The sequence below is a fragment of the Bemisia tabaci genome, chromosome 8 (assembly GCF_918797505.1).
Source record: "Bemisia tabaci chromosome 8, PGI_BMITA_v3".
In the NCBI taxonomy this organism is placed as follows: Eukaryota; Metazoa; Arthropoda; class Insecta; order Hemiptera; family Aleyrodidae; genus Bemisia; species Bemisia tabaci.
In genome coordinates this window covers 36,490,536-36,509,378 of record NC_092800.1, presented here as the reverse complement: position 1 = coordinate 36,509,378, position 18,843 = coordinate 36,490,536, and the positions used below count along the sequence as shown (strand labels likewise).

Here is an 18,843-nt window from a genome sequence, read left to right as displayed (position 1 = left end):
AAAAATTTTCCATTCAAGATAAGAAGGAACATTGGGTAAGAGAGGGAGTTCTAACACAGAAAAAAGAAAGAAAAAATGAAATGATCAAAATATGAATGGTCATCGCAACGTATGAATTCCAATTATTGAACAAAGGAGTTAGATAAAAAGAAAAGTTTACACTTTATTGACCTTTAGAGATAGATAAAAAAATGTTTAACTCCATGAATAGTCAAAAGTACGACCAGCATAAGGGGCCTACTATTATCCGTTGGACCCAAAATTTTTTTAAACGCTAGTAATTCTGAAAGCCCGAAGAAAACGTTGTTGGATCGAAATTGTCGTCGAATGGATTAAGTTCATCTAGGAGGAGTTAAGTACACCCTTCATCATACATACACATATACATACATACACGATGTTTTAATAACTTGCCCTACCTATCAACAATTAAGATCCAAAATTTTCCCTCCACTTTCTGATCTAAATACCATATCTTCAAAGTTTTTTCATGAAACCCCTCTCTTTTTCAAAAGAATTAATCTCCAAATTTAATGTATCCTTTCCTTGTCCTATCTTTTAATTTCTTGTACTGCCCTTTTCTGACCCCTACTTTATAAATGTTTTAAATTCTGTGCTACAATATTTTGATCTCTCCTCTAAGGTGTTAATGACTCAGATGTTAAAAGCCCCAAATAAATGTATCTACCAACCACACATATCAAACATGTGAAGTTCAAATCGCGCGTCTGAGGATCGGTCACGCTCTTTTCAGTCACATACATATGGACTGCATTTTGCAATTTGGAACTATAAATTTTGGCTCATCTGAAAAAACACTTGTGTGCATAGGGATACTAATGGCACATATGTTGTTTTCAAACTGGGCTAGAATTTATAGTTCCAAATTGCAAAATGCAGTCCATATCATCCACAAAGAAGATAAACCCATCTGTAACTTCTGCAATTTGTCACCTCTCACCGTCAAACACGTGATTATGGACTACTCTGACCTCAGGGATCTCCGGTCGCAGATTTACTCACCAACAGCCAAAAGGAATACAAACCCACTAACCTGCGATGAATCCAATGTCACAACCAAACTACTGAAACTTTTTGCCTTCCTTAATTTAATAATCTGATTTTTTGTATATGCACCCATGTTTGAAATTATTTGTAACTACGTTAATATCCTAAGATGCTGAATGTCTATAAATAAATTAACTCACTAACTAATTACGTACATAAATATTCATCACCCCGCTACAAAATTTCTTGCCGGTATTATCCTCAATGTCTAACTTTGCACACTTTATTTAAATTTGCAATTCGTGAAGTATTATAATAGAGCGAGCTAGTAAATTTGATTACTGAAAGTAAGAAAGATATAATGTTTACTAACGTTAATCAGCCAACAGGACGTGCGCTACCATTTCAATACTTTAAAGACGTAATACAAGCGCATTGTAGTGGATTCACACGTATCAGATGGATAAAAACGCATACGTGTATTTTTTTAAACATTTTGTAGCAAATCAAGGATGCGAGGGCATCAATGACGGCAGGTCAAATAAAAATTGACTTTAAAACAATAAAATTCGCACATAAGTCAACAAAGTTTATCTCCTAAAAAATTTGGAGACTTTTTGCTGAGATTTTTATTTTCCCCTTGTTCTATAAGTAGAAAAGTTTCAGAAAAATCTTATTACCTACATTACAAAATATTTTAAAAACATCATTAATTGTCTTGAAGACAAGACGGGTTCGGGGCGAAACGATTGATGTCATCCAGCACCAATCAGAAGCGAGCACAGGCTTCTGCGACTCCCGTCAAATGCCTTTTTAATATTCGTATATGAAAACAATAGGAAAGTCGAAACTGTATCTTTAGAATGAAAGAATCAAATTTCATTCATGTTGTATACAGTATAAACAACAATTCCACATTGAATTGCGTTTTGTTTTATCAAACATCAGTGGAAAATGAGAGGAGATAGCAATTTGACTTTCGTAGTACATCCCTTCCATCATTTTCCCATCATATCGGCGCATTTAAGATTCCTCCGAGTATTTGCACTTTTTAAAAGCGGGCTTTTCCAGGATTTTGACTCCAAAAATACGCAATAAATTTACCGCTTTAGCAGTAAAAAACCAAGCCGCATCATTTATTGCCAAGTTAAACCGAGCAATTCAATTTTTTTTACAAGAGAACGTGTGCGCGGATTTTTTTTTTGTTTTGAAATTTTAAGGAATTTGCTTCGTACACTGAAGAAAATTCACTAGAATTTGCGAAAAAATCCGGACAACCGTTGTCGCGTAAAAAATTAAGCCGCCCAATTAAGATCATAGTGGATGTGACTTGGCCTCTTTCTACTCAACGCGGTTCAAATCACCACGTTTTATACTCTTCTGGTACTTTCAGAATATACGGAATATTAAATGGATTGCATTTTGCGAAAAGGGACCACGAGTATTCCAATGACTCTAAGCTTTTGCAACTTTTTTTACCTTGCAAATATAAACTGATCATGTAAACAAGTTTTATTATTACTTCCAATAAACCATAAATTCAAGACGAAAATTGCCCTCGTATATTTAACTATTTGCATAATTTCAGTAATTTTATTGCAAAGAATGCAAGTTGTGAACAACCTTGGAATGCTCTTGGTTCTCTCTTACAAAATGCATACATAAATGCCGTTTTTATAGCGCTCTTTGGCGCTCTGCGACAACCAGCCGCCAAAGTACCCTACCCTTCTAGAACCCTTCAGGGAGTTGGCACTCCCTGATTTCCTCTAAAACTCCCTGTTGCCACCCTTTCACTAGGTGTCACCTTCGTCTCCTCCCAGGAGGAACCCAATCAAGTATCCTCTTCTTCTAACGACTAGCGCATAGCCCTGTTTGTCAGGCCATCAAGTAACGAGCACAAGAAACTATATGGATTGCATTTTGCAAAAAGGAACCACTAGCATTGCAATGTTGCTAAGATTGTGCAACTTCTTTTGTTTTGGAGGAAAAACCCGATTATCCATTAACAGTTTCTATTTCACTCGCTAAAAACTGTAAATTTAACACAAAAATTACCATCTAAATTTCATAGTTTTTCACAATTTCCGCAATTTTATTGCGCGAGATGAAGTTGCACAATCTTAGCATCATTGCAATGCTAGTGGTTCCTTTTTGCAAAATGCAATCTATATGTAAGTATTAAAAATCTAAAAATCACTGAAAGTATAGGACTTGTCAAATCGATAAAAACAGCATAATTTCGTCTATCATCCTCAGGACAGGAGAAGAGAGCCAGCTTTGTGCCCATCTCTTAGGTGGTCGTCCAGGTAATCTTTTTCCTATGGATTGTCCGGTCATAAAATGTTTCGCAAGTCTCTCTTTATCCATTCGGTCAACGTGCTCCGACCACGTCTTTCTGCTCATACTGGTCCTTTTGGCTACATCTTGCATCCCAAGAGTATCCCTGATGGACTCGCTGGTCTGCCGATCCCAAAGTGTAAAACCAGTATCCTCTTCTTTTTGCAAAATTCAGTTCAAATAAAAATTGGACGTATTTTTATCAAACAGAACTATGTGCAGGTGGGAAAGATGGGGTGTGCTCGTTTGTGCTCGGGCCATAAGAATGAATGGGAAAAATGAAGCGTCAATGATGAAACCGTCGTCGCGACTCCTTGTTGTGCGAATTAATTCATGAGCCCTCTTCACAACGCTCTGGACACATGTCCATGGCTCATGGGCGCCGCATTCAGTTGGCTCACAGTTCCGTTTGCTGAATTGGAAAAGCGGGATTTTATATTCTGTCAAACGGAACTATGTGCAAAGTGTATGAGCCATGGGCATGTGCGTAGGGCGTTGTGAACAGGGCTCACGAGTAAATGACCACTACGAGGAGCCGCGACGCCGGCTTCGTCACTGGCGCTTTATATTTCCCATTCATTCTTATGGCCCAAGCACTAACGAACAGACCCCACATAGTTCTCTTTGATAGAAATACGTCCAATCTGCAGGATGAAGCCGCATACTACCGTCTTGTGACCTCCCCAGCGCGCGTAACTTTTGGACACGCGGTGGTGAGAGGCGGGTGTGGGAAAACTGATGTCACTCGGCACTCAGAAGACCAAATTCAAAAAAGCTGAAGCTTTTTAGAAAGCTGAGAGTTTAGAAATTCAAAGAATTGTGCAGATTTAGATTACCTTTATTAGTTTCGAAGATATGACACATATTAATTTACCTTACGAATACCCCTCGTACATAAATGCCGCTTTTATAGCGCTCTGTGACAACCAGCCACCAAAGTACCCTATCCCCCCAAGGCCCCTCAGGGAGTTGGCAGTTGGCACTCCCTCATTGCCTCTAAAACTCTCTGACGCCACCCTTTCACTGCACGGAGAAAAAAACCTCGTGCGTGGGACCCGAAGTTTAAGTCATACTCGTATGGATCTCTGAAGTTTTCGGATTGAGAATCTGAACACTTTAGGTCCAGCTGCTGAGGTTTGGATCACACATCTGAAACTTCAGTTCTTACATCTGAAGTACTTCGGTTTTCCCATCCGAAAAACTTCGGTTCTCACATCTGAACTACTTCGGTTCTCACATCTGAAGTACTTCAGATGTAAGATATGAAGTCTCAGATGTGTGATCCGAACCTCGACAGCTAGACCTAAAGTGTTCAGATGCTCAATCCGAAAACTTCAGAGATCCATATGACCTGAACTTCGGGCTTCCTCACGCACGAGGTTTTTTTCTCCGTGTGGGCGTCCCCCTCGTCTCCTCCCGGGAGGAACCCAATCAAGTATCTTCTTCTTTCTGCAAAATGCAATCCAAAAAAAAATCGCAGGGTCCAGTGACTCATTGTGCAAACTATTTGTTTCAGACACCCGGGGAGACCATGTGTAAATGAAAGACCCAGACTGGTCAGTGGCAGCGACCGGGCTGAACTCGCTTTCTCTCTCGTGGCTCAATGTCTCGTAACTCACTAGGGGCTATGCCCCCTGGCCGCTACGCGGCCCAACCCCCAGAGGGCGCTTCGCCCTCTCTTAGGCTCGCTTTGGCAAAAGAACGACCAAAAAAAAAAAAAAATGTAGAGCTTTGTCTCATTTGTCCAATAATTTTTCTCTGGCCGGGAGCGATTGGAACAATAAGTATCGAATGAAAAAATCGGCATTTATCTTAAACTTCACGCTGAGACTGAAACGAAACGGAACGAATGGAACCGAGCGTTTCGTTACTTTTGGATAGTCGGTCGTAAAGGAGCACACCTTCGATTCACTTACCTTACGCTACCAACAGACTAAGATTAAACATTTCCCTCTTACTTCAATTTTGCCCTCTTTCTAAGCTCCCAGATATACTCTATTATAAAAAAATCTGGGTCATATTTCCAAAATCTGATTAGAGCGGGCTCATCTAGAGCCTATCACCTATCAATTACCGAAAAAATCATAGAAATCGGCCCAGCAGAACGCTCAAACGAACTATGACAAAAAATATAAATTTACATTGTTTAAATGGGAGAATTTGCAACTTTATCGCGTTATATAAAAAAATCTGGGTCATATTTCGAAAATCTGAATAAAGCGGGCTCATCTAGAGACAATTACCCGTCGATCGCCGCAAAAATCATGAAAATCGGCCTGGTAGAACGCTGAAACTAAGCGTTACCAGATATGCAAATTTAGGAGGTCTCGGAGCTTATATATATGATGATTGTGTTGTCTTGTTTCAGACACCCGGGGAGACCATGTATAAATGAAAGACCCGGACTGGTCAGTGGCAGCGACCGGGCTGAACTCGCTTTCTCTTTCGTGGCTCAATGTCTAGGAACTCATTGTGTTGTTGTCTTGTTCAGACACCCGGGGAGACCATGTATAAATGAAAGACCCGGACTGCGGGCTGATTATTGAAACTAATAGACAAATCGATAGACAAAGAAGACTTAGGGAGTATGGAGCGATCCTATTGGTTGAAATGTGTGGTTCCTATAGACTAAGGGAGAAAACGATGGACTAACCGTCGGGTTTCTCGTGGGCCGCCGTTAGTTAGTCTGTTATCTACCTCCTTTGTCTGTGCTACCACCCGCTTCCACCAATAGGATCCCTCCATATACCTTTTGTTTCCTTTTAAGCGTGCCAGTAGGGCTCGCTTTTTGAAATCACTCGGATGTACCATAGTACAGCACACCGATCAACCAATGCTATTCAACGGGCCGTCCAAATATTTTTTTCCTCGGACCCGTTTTCTTGTCTTTGAACCATTATACTGTCAAGCCCTGATGGTCTCTTACCAAAAAACCGAATGAACTGCTAATTGGGAACCCTTGAGAACATTTTCCTGTCAAAACCGTATTATTTCATTTGACAAAAACCTCATAGAAGCTTTCTTACGCTCGGAGGACTCAACTCTAGAACCTTCTTTCCCGCCAAAACTGTTTAGCCAATGAGCGTCTTGCACTGCAAGTGCAATCTGTGATGAGCCTCGTGACTCTTTATACCATGTACTAACCGTGGCCCCTGCAGAAATCCACTCAAACCACTGCAGTTATCTCCCGATATAGCTTTGGGTGTCAGGTTTCGAGCAAGGCAATAAAAGACGGCGAGGAGAGGGTCGCCTCGTCGAACCTATTATCTTCCACGCCCGACCACTATCTATCTACCACTATCTATTATCTTCTATTATCTTCTTATTCACCGTGACGCCAGGATCCACCAAATTTTCACAAAAATTGTTTTCCGTCAATTTAGCGAGTTTTTCCTTACTTTCCGTTAAAGTACAAATAAAAAGAGATCTCATTTGTAAAAATCGGCCGAATAGGAGAGAAGTTACAGTTCGAAATCCAAAGAGATCAACTCAACGCGATTTCGATGCACGGCAGTTCGCCCAAATCACGGTCGTGCGAAATGCCGCATATCAGCTTAAAATCAAGATAATTGGACGGAATCTTTAAAATCAATTTACATTCAACGTTCATGAATCAATATTTTCTCCCAAATTTAGCAAAAAGTACCAATTGATGCAAATAACAAAGACGTGAAAATAGTAGGTATGTGTCCAACATTTTAGTTATTCGGCGCGCTTTTCCAACATATTCATGTTGGATTTTTCTGCTTGTTTTACATTCATTTCAGAGCATTTGGCCACTTTTGAAACGTCAGGGATGTCAAAATTCCGACATCTTTGTTTTTCGGCCCACCCTAGGGTCCTCAGGTGACTCATTGTTTGAACTATTTGTTTCAGACACCCGGGGAGACCATGTATAAATGAAAGACCCGGACTGGTCAGTGGCAGCGACCGGGCTGAACTCGCTTTCTCTCTCGTGGCTCAATGTCTCGTCCGCCGACGCGCACTCCTCGACCGGGTCCGGGAACTCGAGCCTCGGCCCGACGGCGGAGCTCCTCTCGGCCTGGCTCAGCTCCCCGGCGGCCATCACCCTCCTCGTCTCCTTCTACATCGTCGTCCTCACCATCGGCCTCTTCGGCAACACCCTCGTCGCCGTCGCCATCCTCAGCCAGAAGCTAATACGCAACTTCCTCCTCCTCAACCTCTGCATCTCCGACTTCTTCGTCTGCATCATGAGCGGGCCCATCTCCATCGCCGCCGCCCTCAATCATGTCTGGAGCCTCGGCGCCGTGTCCTGTAGGCTAGCCTTCTTCTTCCAGGTAAGATATGTCAACTTGTTACCCTCTGTTTAACTGTTTATTACTGTATATCTTGTCACGGGCTGCGGAGCATCAAACATATCTCGTCACCTTAGTCATGCGACGCGACGTTTAAAAATTTCAGCCGCCTTTTTATTTTTTCACAGAACAATTGTTCAATGAAGCTGTCTGAAAATTTCACTGAATTATCTTTTCAAAATTTCCATTGTCACTTGATTTTTTTACAGAGAAATTTTTCAATGGAGCTGTCAAAAAATTTCCATGAATTTTCCTTGCACTGCCAATAAAAATGTGACTCGCGCACTGGCGCCTACAAACCTAACTGGGATACTTCACGCAATGCGCAATGCGTGAAGTATCCCTGATTACATTTCATTTAGCCACGGCTCGTGGCGCCACGCAACAAAAATTGTTGCGTTTAGCCACAAGTTATAGGTGCTGTGTGGCAAAATGAAACATTCAAAATGAGTGTGGCTAAATGCAACAAATTTTGTTGCGTGGCGCCACGCAACAAAAATTGTTGCATTTAGCCACAGATTAGTGAGATAGATTTGAGATAGATTGAGTTGACTCATGAATACTGAGGGTAATCTTCTAGGCGAAGCATATTAGATTAGGTAAATTTAGACAGCCACAATGGGCCTGTTGCAAACTTTTGCTAGAGTAAAACTAAGAGTTGTTTCCTACAGATAATGCCTCAAAAATCACGATGAGCGCATCGGCAAAGTATGAAATGCACTCATAACTTCACAATCTGCGTAAGAAATTTGCGATTTTTTGAGCTTCCCGCTTCGAAAACGATACTACGGTACAGGTGAACATTTTGTTAGAGGAGTCGTTCCATTGGCGGCAATACTCATCATGGCCGACGCCAGTCCACCGAAACACGTATGATGGGACCTGAACAGGATTAAACCAGATAACAATCGGCGTGTTTACGTTCATATTTTCCTCGCCCGCCTTAATTGACCTTGAGTTCTCCTCGAATTACGCGAGGAACTGCGCAAGCGTCGGCCATGATGAATATTGCCGACGATGGAGTGACTCCTCTAACAAAATGTTCACCTGTGCCGTAGTATCGTTTTTGAAGCGGGAAGCTTAAAATAACGCAAATTTCTTACGCAGCTTGTGAATTTATGAGTGCCTTTCAGACTTTGCCGATGCGCTCATCGTGATTTTTGAGGCATTATCTATGGGAAACAACTCTTCATTCTGCTCTAGCAAAAGTTTGCAACAGGCCCATTCAACATATTGTTAGCGAGGCCCACGTCGCGTCGCATCGGACCTGACCTAACCCAAACTAACCTAACCTAACCTAACCTAACCTAACTTAACCTAACCTAACTTAACCTAACATAACCTAACCTAACCTAACCTCAGGTGGATTAGGCCCTGTGGCGCTGGGCCCTGTGGCGCTGGGCCCGGATTTTTTCATGCGCTACTGAGCGACGCGGTCTCGCTACCCGATGCGCGCCCGTAATTCATGCGATAGGCAATCGTGAGTTGTGGCGCTCGGCCCTGTAGCGCTGGGCCCGGATTTTTTCATGCGCTGGTGCGTAGTGCCACGCTCGAAAGTTTATCAAAGTTGGTTGGACAGTTTTTTACGAAAGTCAAAGATGAGCGGAAAGTCAACTGTAAGCAGAACTTTGTGACAGGTTGCACCAGCACTTAAGCGGTTTTAAACATAAGGGAAATTTGAGGATTTTGCAGGAGTGTGGCGCCACACTCTGTGGCGCTGTGCCCGAATTTTAGCCGAGATCCGAACGTGGCGCCAAGATCTGTGTCTCATTGCACCGTAGCCCTGTTGGCTGCGGTGCAATGAGCCACAGATAAGTCAGATCACACATAACTTCTGTGGCTAAATGCAACATTTTTTGTTGCGTGGCGCCACGCAACAAAATTTGTTGCATTTAGCCACACTCATTTTGAATGTTTCATTTAGCCACACAGCACCTATAACTTGTGGCTAAACGCAACAATTTTTGTTGCGTGGCGCCACGAGCCGTGGCTAAATGAACAGATACCGTATCCCTGTTAGGTTTGAAGGCGCCAGCGCGCAAATTTCCGCTGTCATTTGATTTTTTTACGGAGAGATTGTTGGTTGATCCGTCCGAAAATTTCACGGAATTTTCTTTGTACTGCCAATAAAATTCAGTGAAATTTTCCAACAGATTCAACTAACAATTTCCTTGTAAGAAAATAAAATAGCGGCGGAAATTTTGAAACGTCGCAAGGCGCTTGTGATATTTTGGCCGGAAGAGGACGATCTCTTGAAAATATTTGAAAATTTGAACGTCTCGAGAGCAATTTTAAGCCATTCTCAATGACTAATGGGACTGTTGCAATCTTTTGCCAGAGTAAAAAACGTACAAAGTTTCATGCTTTGCATGTGTAAACAGAAGGTACTTTTCAAAATCGCGATTTGCTCAAAGTATATTAATACGTGCGTAAAAATGAAAGAGTTGTGTAGGTACAGAAATAGATCTGGTGGGCTCTTTCAGTAACGGCATCGATTTAAAAAACATAATTACCAGCAATCTACTCGTAAATACTCTCAAAAATTATTTATCACGATTCAAGAATTCGAATATGTTCCTGCCACGAAAACGGCTTTAAAATGACCCAGGAGCCAATGGATTTCGAATACACATATCGAGTGGTTGGGCTCTCGGCGAAAGCAATAAAGCGCGCCATATGCTTAATAAATTTCGGTGGGGAAATTGAATAAAATAAATAATATGAAGTAAATATAGTATGAAGTATGAAGTAATGAGGGAACCATTTTAATGAGGACTGGGGTCCAATCGAAAGCCATGTATCCGTGCGTTGCAAAAGTTAATTTCGAAGACCAACGCTATTTTCCGCCTAATGATGATTAATTGGACTGCATTTTGCAATTTGAAACTATAGATTTTGGCTCATCTGAAAAAGCACTCATGTGCATAGAGAAACCAATGACACCTACGTTGTTTTTAAACCGGGCCAGAATTTATAGTTCCAAATTGCAAAATGCAGTCCAATTAAACCCGCAGGTCGATTGTTGAATCGTTATCGAGTGATCCTCATCGATAACCCTCGTCCTCTCTGTTTAGCTTACCAGCACTGAAAAAAATAGTTCTGTGCACAGGGCTCCTGCCTTTTCTTTGTTACAGCTACAGAAGCTGCCGTCATGAGGACAGAGTTCCCTGTCTTCACGACTGAAGTTCTGTTTTCACACACTGGAAAAAAAACACATTGTATCCAGAGTCCAGACTCTTGAAAACATTGAAAAGAAAAAATACTCTTGATTCAATCGGATTTTTGCTTGAATCAAAACGAAATCCGCCTAAATTAAGAGACTTGGTTCTTAATTTAAGCTAGATTCTGATTGAATCAAGGGTACTTTTTCTTGTCGATGTTTTTTAGAGTCTGGACTCTAGACCCAATGTGTGTGTGTTTTTTTATTTTTTCAATGCGTGATTATTTTACGTTGTAATACATTTAATAAACTTGTATTTAATAATCGAAAAGACTGTTTATATGAAGGGCCATTTTTCTTCACAAAAAAAATGTTTTCAAAAATCGATCTGAAACACGAAACTCTAATCTGTAGAGAGCTATTGAGAGCTTTGAAGCGATAAGGCGCGTCCGAGCAACTATTTTAACTCTCCGGAGATCAAATTGCATACCCGATCAATTGAAGGAGTTTTGCATGAGTCGTCGCCGCCGCGCGCAGGACTATGAGAATGAGAGTTCCTTCAGTCTTCGGGTCAGGCAGGCTACGACAGTATTGCCGTGCTACAGGAAGAACACCGTAAGAACCGTCAGACGTTGCCAAAACACGTTTTGATAAAATATGAATTTTCAGGGAAACTTCTGAAAAATTTTCTTCGGATTTGTTAGAGAATTTTACTAGCAAGCAGATGTAAATTATCTGAAAATTTATGGAGAAAATGCGTTATTACTTTCCTCAATCTAGACAGTTTATAGGAGGAGATTCGGCAATTTTTGAATGTTTATACGGCGTTTTCCCTTAACACCGCAAAGTGCGACTGAGGATTTTAGCGAGAAAAACATATGAGGAAACTGAAAGATTGTTATCAGCCATGTCAGATGTTTTTCGCAGCCACTTACCCCTCGGTGTAGCTTAAACAATTTAAAAGCAGTTCTTTTGAGGTAAGGAGAATTGACTTGGACAAAAAGTGAGCTTGCTGGTTGAATCTGACGCGCAATCTCATCAACAGGAGAGGGAAATCGACAGCGCCTTCGATGGCGTTTGTGTTTTTTTTTCCAGTGCAACAAAATAGTTCTGTAAATATAACAAAGAAAATGCAGGAGCACTGTGAACAGAAGGTTCCGTCATCAACACAGACTATTTTTTTGCGTAAGGAATTGCTCAAAAAAGTCGCACAGTGGACAGTATAAATTTACCGGGGGAGTGATTAGCATCCGCGAGGACAACAAAAATCAAACACACCATTAACGTTATCAATTTTTGATCCGCTAATACCCCGCTCGGTGTTCACTCGTGCATAATTTACGTGCAGCAGAGGATGTCACAAGCTGCATCCTGCCAAAGCGACAGTTTGTTATTTTATCTGATAATCGGTACCGAAATGAATCAGTTGCTCCGAAAAAGGATGTGAATCCATTTTCAGATGAGCTCTATTTTCCATGCGTTTTTACGAGCTTTCAGGCTCGTGCAAAAATGCACTTGTGCCGTTTCTGAAAGCATCGGATTCCAATATGCGTAACCGTCCACCTGCGCTCGGCTCCGCCGACGGCCAATTAAGTTGGAAGATTTACATCGTAATTTTTGTGCTCGCCAACCCTGTTGCGCGAGATTTGGGTCGGTTTGACAACCGCGCGGCGAATGAATGATTACCTGATGTCAAAACTTCGCGACGACCGTGGGTTTTTGGTGAGCGGCAGTGTTGTAATGTCGAATGTTCAGTTTTATTCCGGCTCCCGCTTCCGTCCTGCAGTGCCGAGAAAAGAGGAATACCTTCAATTTTTCGTGTATGCAATATCAGCATTCATTGAGCTCGAATAGTTACATCAAATGGACCACTAGAACTGCTTGCAACGCAAAAACGCCGTAAACGCCTTTTTTATTTTTGGGAAACAACGTACCATAGCAGGAAAACTTGTGTACCTTGGGACAAGGTTTTCACAGAATTCTTCTGCGAATACTATCAAGAACCTAGCTTGAAAATTTGAGGTGCATGGGTAAAACAGTTTTTGTTTTATAAAGTGTTAAGTTCCGAAAAACGCGGGAAAATCTTGATGGATTTATGGCGTTCTTGCTTAGCAAGGCAGAAGAAAGGTACGAAGTCAAACAATCTGGTACGTGTTCTTCTTCAATTTCACGTAGTACACGATTTTTGCATTGAAAAACACTGCAATCAACTCCCAACTAAGATATCAACGTTTTAATTTCACATTGGTTACGAGACATTTAAATTGCCCGGTTAGTAAAAAATAAAGTGCTTTGGAAATCATTAAATTTGACACGGAACCATCATAACATTTACAAAACACTCATTATATTTTCCTTAAATACATATTTTCCCCATATCAATTTAAATGAGAAGAATCCATGAGGAGTGTGCAAACATTTAAGAATCATAAGTTGAAAAACGTTGACCTCGCGAGTTCAAATATTAGAGCCAAACACAGAGCGGAGAGGCTTGCTGCAATGCTGCCAGCGAGACACGCGCACTGGCGCCTACAAACCTAACTGGGATACTTCACGCATTGCGCAATGCGTGAGGTATCCCAGTTAGGTTTGTAGGCGCCAGTCCTCGCCCACCGTGCAGCGTTCAACGGCGCTTCAAGCAACTATTTTGCCGCAGAGGTGTTGCACAGTATCATACAAAATTGAAGGCGTTTGAACGTATCAAGAATGACAGGCGTCCAATAATATGCGGAGCTTCCCTCGCAAAATAAATCTATATATTACGGCACAAAAAGAGAGCGGTAGTCCAAAAACTCACTAAGTCCTAGCATCCGTATTTAATAACGTTTAACATATTTCTTGAATTTCATTAGAAAAAAAGTGACTCGATTTAGGCAGAAACATTCTTGAGTGTGCCATCCAGAAGATTTCCATTTTGAATCAAGAATAAAATCGCTGAATGAAAACGGGTTTCTGCTTAATGTAAGTGACTTTTTTTTCATATAAACATCTTTGCTTCTTTAAACAAGCATAATTTCTTTATTTATTCAAAATTAAATTTTCTTGACGGTAAATTTGAGCATATCTTTGCTTGAATCGAGCCACTTTTTCCTCTAATGAAGTTCAAAAATCATGCTAAACTTTATTTGAAGAAAAAAATACTGGGACTTAGGAAGTTTTTCGAGTACCGTTCTCTTTTTGTCGTCGTCACTCTATTAGCGGCTCTGGTGCTTGCACTAGAGCTGCTATTCCGGACGGTCCCAGCTAGGGAGTATCATTGGACCATGTTACATTGGAGAGACCGCGCGTTGGTTGATGGGAATCGGCGCCATTTTCTGCTGTTTAGGGGGGACTGATTTTATTTTAATTGATATCTTTTTCCTGTGAGCAAATGCTATGTTGTGTAGTGTATTTTTGGAATCATGGTGATACTGTCAATAATTCAAAACGGGTCTGTGCTTTAATCTCGCACCGGAAAAAATGTACTTTACGTTTAAAATTTGAAAATTCAAATCTATAAGTTTTCGCGCTTTTTTCGAAGAATGCCGTGGTTGGAGCTTCCTAGTCATTCTACTCGACATCAGCTGATAGCAAACAAAGGTTACCAAGGAAACCGTAAACGCGTAACAACTACCGTCGCCAGAGCCGCTTGCCGACGCGAATGCGTTGGAGCTTCCTGCTTGTTTAATTTGCGAGGAAGCTTTGAAAGGTGCCATCAACCATGATACGTTGGGGTGCCTTCAATCTCGTATGATACTGTACACCTCCGTGGCAAAATAGTAGCTGGGTCATTCCACGTCAACTGTGCCAGGCTCGGAACCCGACCCCCTCCGATTTGGCTGAAAATTGGTATACGGGGTCTTTACATCATTATAAGAAACTAATTTGAAGGGTTTTCCCATCCGACGCCCCGTTCGCGAGATATCGACCCCCAAAGATGGGGTGAATTTTAGCGATATTCAAAAACGCCCGTTTTAGCGATTCTCATTTTCTCGACTTCCCTCTCTTTAACTCTCCATAGCGAGACTCTGTATCAATCCATCATACTTTGAAAGAGTGTTTCTAGACCAGTTTTTCATGTAGATTCTGAATATGCCATCGAAATTTAGCTATAAATTATTCTAATGGCCGTAATTTAGGGTTTTTTAAAATTTACGATTTTTTCGCCATTCAATGTTCAAACTCAATTATCTAAAAAACAGTCACTCCGATTTTCGATTTTTTTTTATACTTCAAGCTTAGGATATATACTTTTGGTTGATATACTTTTTTCGATAGTAATCGGACGGTTAAGGGCCTAAAAAAATTCAAATAGGCCAAAAAAGGTCAAAAATTGGTAAAAAAGGACGATTTTTCACATGTTAATCCACATATTTCGATAATGAACTCTTCAATTGTCGATATTTTTTCCCACTTTACCCTCTATCATGCATAAAATCAGACTGTCAACGCTTTCCATACATGCACCGATCGATTAACGGCCTGATGGAAACCGGAAACCGACCGAAAATCCTCGAAATTGACGCAAAAAGACGATTTTTCACACCGTAACCTATGCATTCCATGGATTGTAACTGCAATTTCCAATTTTCTCTCTCTATTTCAATCTTAAGGTGTATACTTTCGAGTAATAAACCCTTACTAACGTGCATCGATGGGACACGGAACCATACGGAAATGAAAACCGGCCGGAAATGCTCAAAAATGACGGGCGAAGGCGATTTATTGCATATAGTCAGGGGAGCATGCGTTCGAAAATTACGTCCCGTTTGCACGTTTCTAAAGGTGGAGGCAGCCTGACACTCCTTTCAAAAAAGTTAGAAGCCAAGATAACTAACTTAGAAATACACCTCTACGGCTTCTGAATAGAGGCGATGAAAAACAGCAAGCCCTAGCTTTTTTTTTTTTTTTTTTTTTTTTTTTTTTTTTTTTTCTCACGTGGAGGAGGTTGAGGGGAATCCGTCGGCGGACGATGTCCAATTAGGGACCAAGTGTGCCTTATACTTCGACTTGACTGAGAATCCCAGCAATAGTTACAATAAAATGAGGCCGATAGTTCGAATAAGAAATGGAGGTTTGACTTGGACCTGATTTACGTGCAAGAAGAAAATGTCCTTCATTAAGATTGACGATAAATATTGCAAAAAAGTAAAAGCTAAAATTTGAAAAAGGGTGAGACATCACGCTGCCTTTCCATACACCCTTATAATTTATTTGCTGGAAAACTCAGAATCCCAAATTTGAAGAGTGGATTTAAACCAAAGAAAAAGCGACGATATAAATGAAGTTGAGTAAAGAACAAAACCATGAAACCATAGAAACCAGAGTTGTAGGAAAAGAAGAGGAACCTAAGGTCTTGACTTGACCTGACCGCATCATGGGAGGCCATACTTATCCACTGAGCTCAATCAAAAGAGAAGGAAGAGGCCGACCCCGGGGGCAGTTACTCTGAGTCACCTTCTCTTTTTTATAGCTCAGGAGGGAGAAGATTGGAGGAACTGAAATATGAATCTACCTCTCCAAAAAAATACCACATACACTGATGCGTAGTGGAAACCAAAAAAAAATGTGCAAATACAGATTATACAAAGCCAAAAACTTGCATGAAAACCAATCAAAAAAGAAAAACTGCAGAGAGCGATAAAAACCAAAGCTGTCACTCTATCACGACGCACCAAAGACGGTCAAATCACCTGACTTATGAGCTCAATGATTAAAAGAGAAGGAAGAGGCCGACCCCGGGGGCAGTTACTCTGAGTCACCTTCTCTTTTTTATAGCTCAGTAGGGAGAAGATTGGAGGAACTGAAATATGAATCTACCTCTCCAAAAAAATACCACATACACTGATGCGTAGTGGAAACCAAAAAAAAATGTGCAAATACAGATTATACAAAGCCAAAAACTTGCACGAAAACCAATCAAAAAAGAAAAACTGCAGAGAGCGATAAAAACCAAAGCTGTCACTCTATCACGACGCACCAAAGACGGTCAAATCACCTGACTTATGAGCTCAATGATTAAAAGAGAAGGAAGAGGCCGACCCCGGGGGCAGTTACTCTGAGTCACCTTCTAGTAGCTCAGACTAAAATAAAAGGAAGAAAAATCGTCAAAAAACCAAACCTGTCCAGTACAACTGAAAGTAATGAAAAAAATTTTAAGTCTCAAAAAGTTAACCGAGTGAGAACAATTGATAGAATCCAAGCCTAAAAGGGGAGGGTCAAACGCGAGTTGCGAAGCACAGACACTAACCCGTGCACAAGCCTGCGCACTCCTCCATCCACGGGTTAAGGGAAAGATGTGATTGATGACTGAACCGAACTGCGTAGACACAGGTCATCGGCTAGTCTACTAATTTTTACTATTTCTTAGCATTTCTACACTTTCCACAACAGTGTCGATAACTTCTTGGGAAAAGACAAATGTTCTACCAGAAGTTGTCGTCCTTGGTGGATCAACTATGGAAATGATCGATGACACGGGAACAATGCAGATGTCCTCCTTCCGAGGCCAATAAAAGAAAGTTGTTGGTCCGTTTGGATGCATGAATCGCACTTTGACATCCTGTTCGTCCTTGTGCAATTCCTCAACAACTCCGAAGTACCAATCTTGGTCATAAAAACATGCAACGTAACAATTTTCGTACAACTCTTCCATAACCTTGGAAAAGGTGTCATCATTTTTGTCGTAATCAAATACTAAAGGAGTTGTTTGGTCGGCTGAAATTCGCTTTGTGATAAGTTTGAAAGACGACAAACGTTCAAAATAGTGAAAAGATCTAGTTCCTGGAACAGTTGTGGCAATTGAAAATCGACTTTGTAATGTGTCTCGCAGACTGTCCACGGCGGACTTCAGAACATGAAAGCTAACAACATTTTTAATCTCAGCTGTTGCAAAATCAAACACTTCTTTGGCAGAAATGAGCGGGTTAGAGTACGGACGCTGCAGACTTGCTTTCCTGGCTAGTCTTTTAACAGTCCCACCAACACCGTCGCATTCAGTTTTTCCGTGGGATGTTGCGAAAAATGACCAGTCTGCCTCTAGCTGGAAATCTTTGAAGTGATGCAACAAGTTCAGAAAGTTATAGGTATTTTTAAACTGCCCAGCACAGCCATCTGAAAAGTAATGTAGCTTTTTAATTCTTGGATGTTTACTTCTGAGAAAATCAGTCACGAGGCACTGCATTTGATAGACCATACTCACATCATGGTTCATATCGTCTGATATTATACACAGAGACACGGGAACGAGAGCTTCTTCACTATTTCTGTAATACAGAACAGCGGGAAAAATTGTGCATGCGTCTTTGTTCCAGTGGAACCCTTGACTTGCGTCTTGCACAATATAGCCGTAGTTCTCACTAAAATCGGTGATAACTATGGCTTCATCCTGTGAAAGGCTCTGCTTTACATTTTTCAAGTGAAGAGATTGAGCCTTTGCTATGTAAGAGTGCGGTAGTAGTGCCTCCAGTTGTTGTAATAGAAGCTCAATGAATTCCTCCACATGTAATGACACCTTTTTTAAGGTAGACCTAGCTTTAGAGTCCCATTGATAAAAATCGATTTCCGCTTCATCCTCAAAAAACGATTCCAGTGCCGACATCAAATAGAGCTGTGCATTCTCAACACTGGGGCACTTGTCGCAGCGCCGGAGCATACAGTCTCGATTACTAGTGTCACACACCAGTCTCTTGAAGAAATCCTGATAGGTTTCGCCTAAATCAACTGCCTCGAACATCAAAACAACATTTTGGTGATAAGTGCACACACACACGGAGTGAGTACCCGATTCACCGGCAAGAACACACCATCTAGGTCTAAGAGTGCAAAATTTTGAGAACCCGATTGGGTTATGGGGGTACTGCTGCTTGAAGTCTGCGTGAAGTTCTCTCAAGTTTGCTAAAAGCATTTTTTTTTGCTTGTACACCTTATTTCCGATGCTGACCCGGTCTCTCATTCCCGGCATTGTTCTTGAGGCATCGTCACTTTCATAGTATTCAATAACGAGGCGTGTCGTATCTTCCTCCAATTTTTTGCCTTGTTTCG

General features: G+C 41.2%; 1 protein-coding gene across 2 annotated transcripts in view; it reads left to right on the top strand.

Moving 5' to 3' along the window:
- Nucleotides 1-18,843, top strand: part of LOC109038773 (gastrin/cholecystokinin type B receptor) — a 288,606-nt gene that overhangs the window by 199,784 nt on the left and 69,979 nt on the right. For both annotated transcript variants that reach the window (XM_019053962.2, XM_072303102.1), the window contains exon 5: nucleotides 7,222-7,643. In XM_019053962.2, coding sequence (XP_018909507.2) covers nucleotides 7,245-7,643 — 399 coding nt within the window. In that variant the 5' untranslated portion in view covers nucleotides 7,222-7,244. The remainder of the gene's footprint in view (nucleotides 1-7,221; nucleotides 7,644-18,843) is intronic.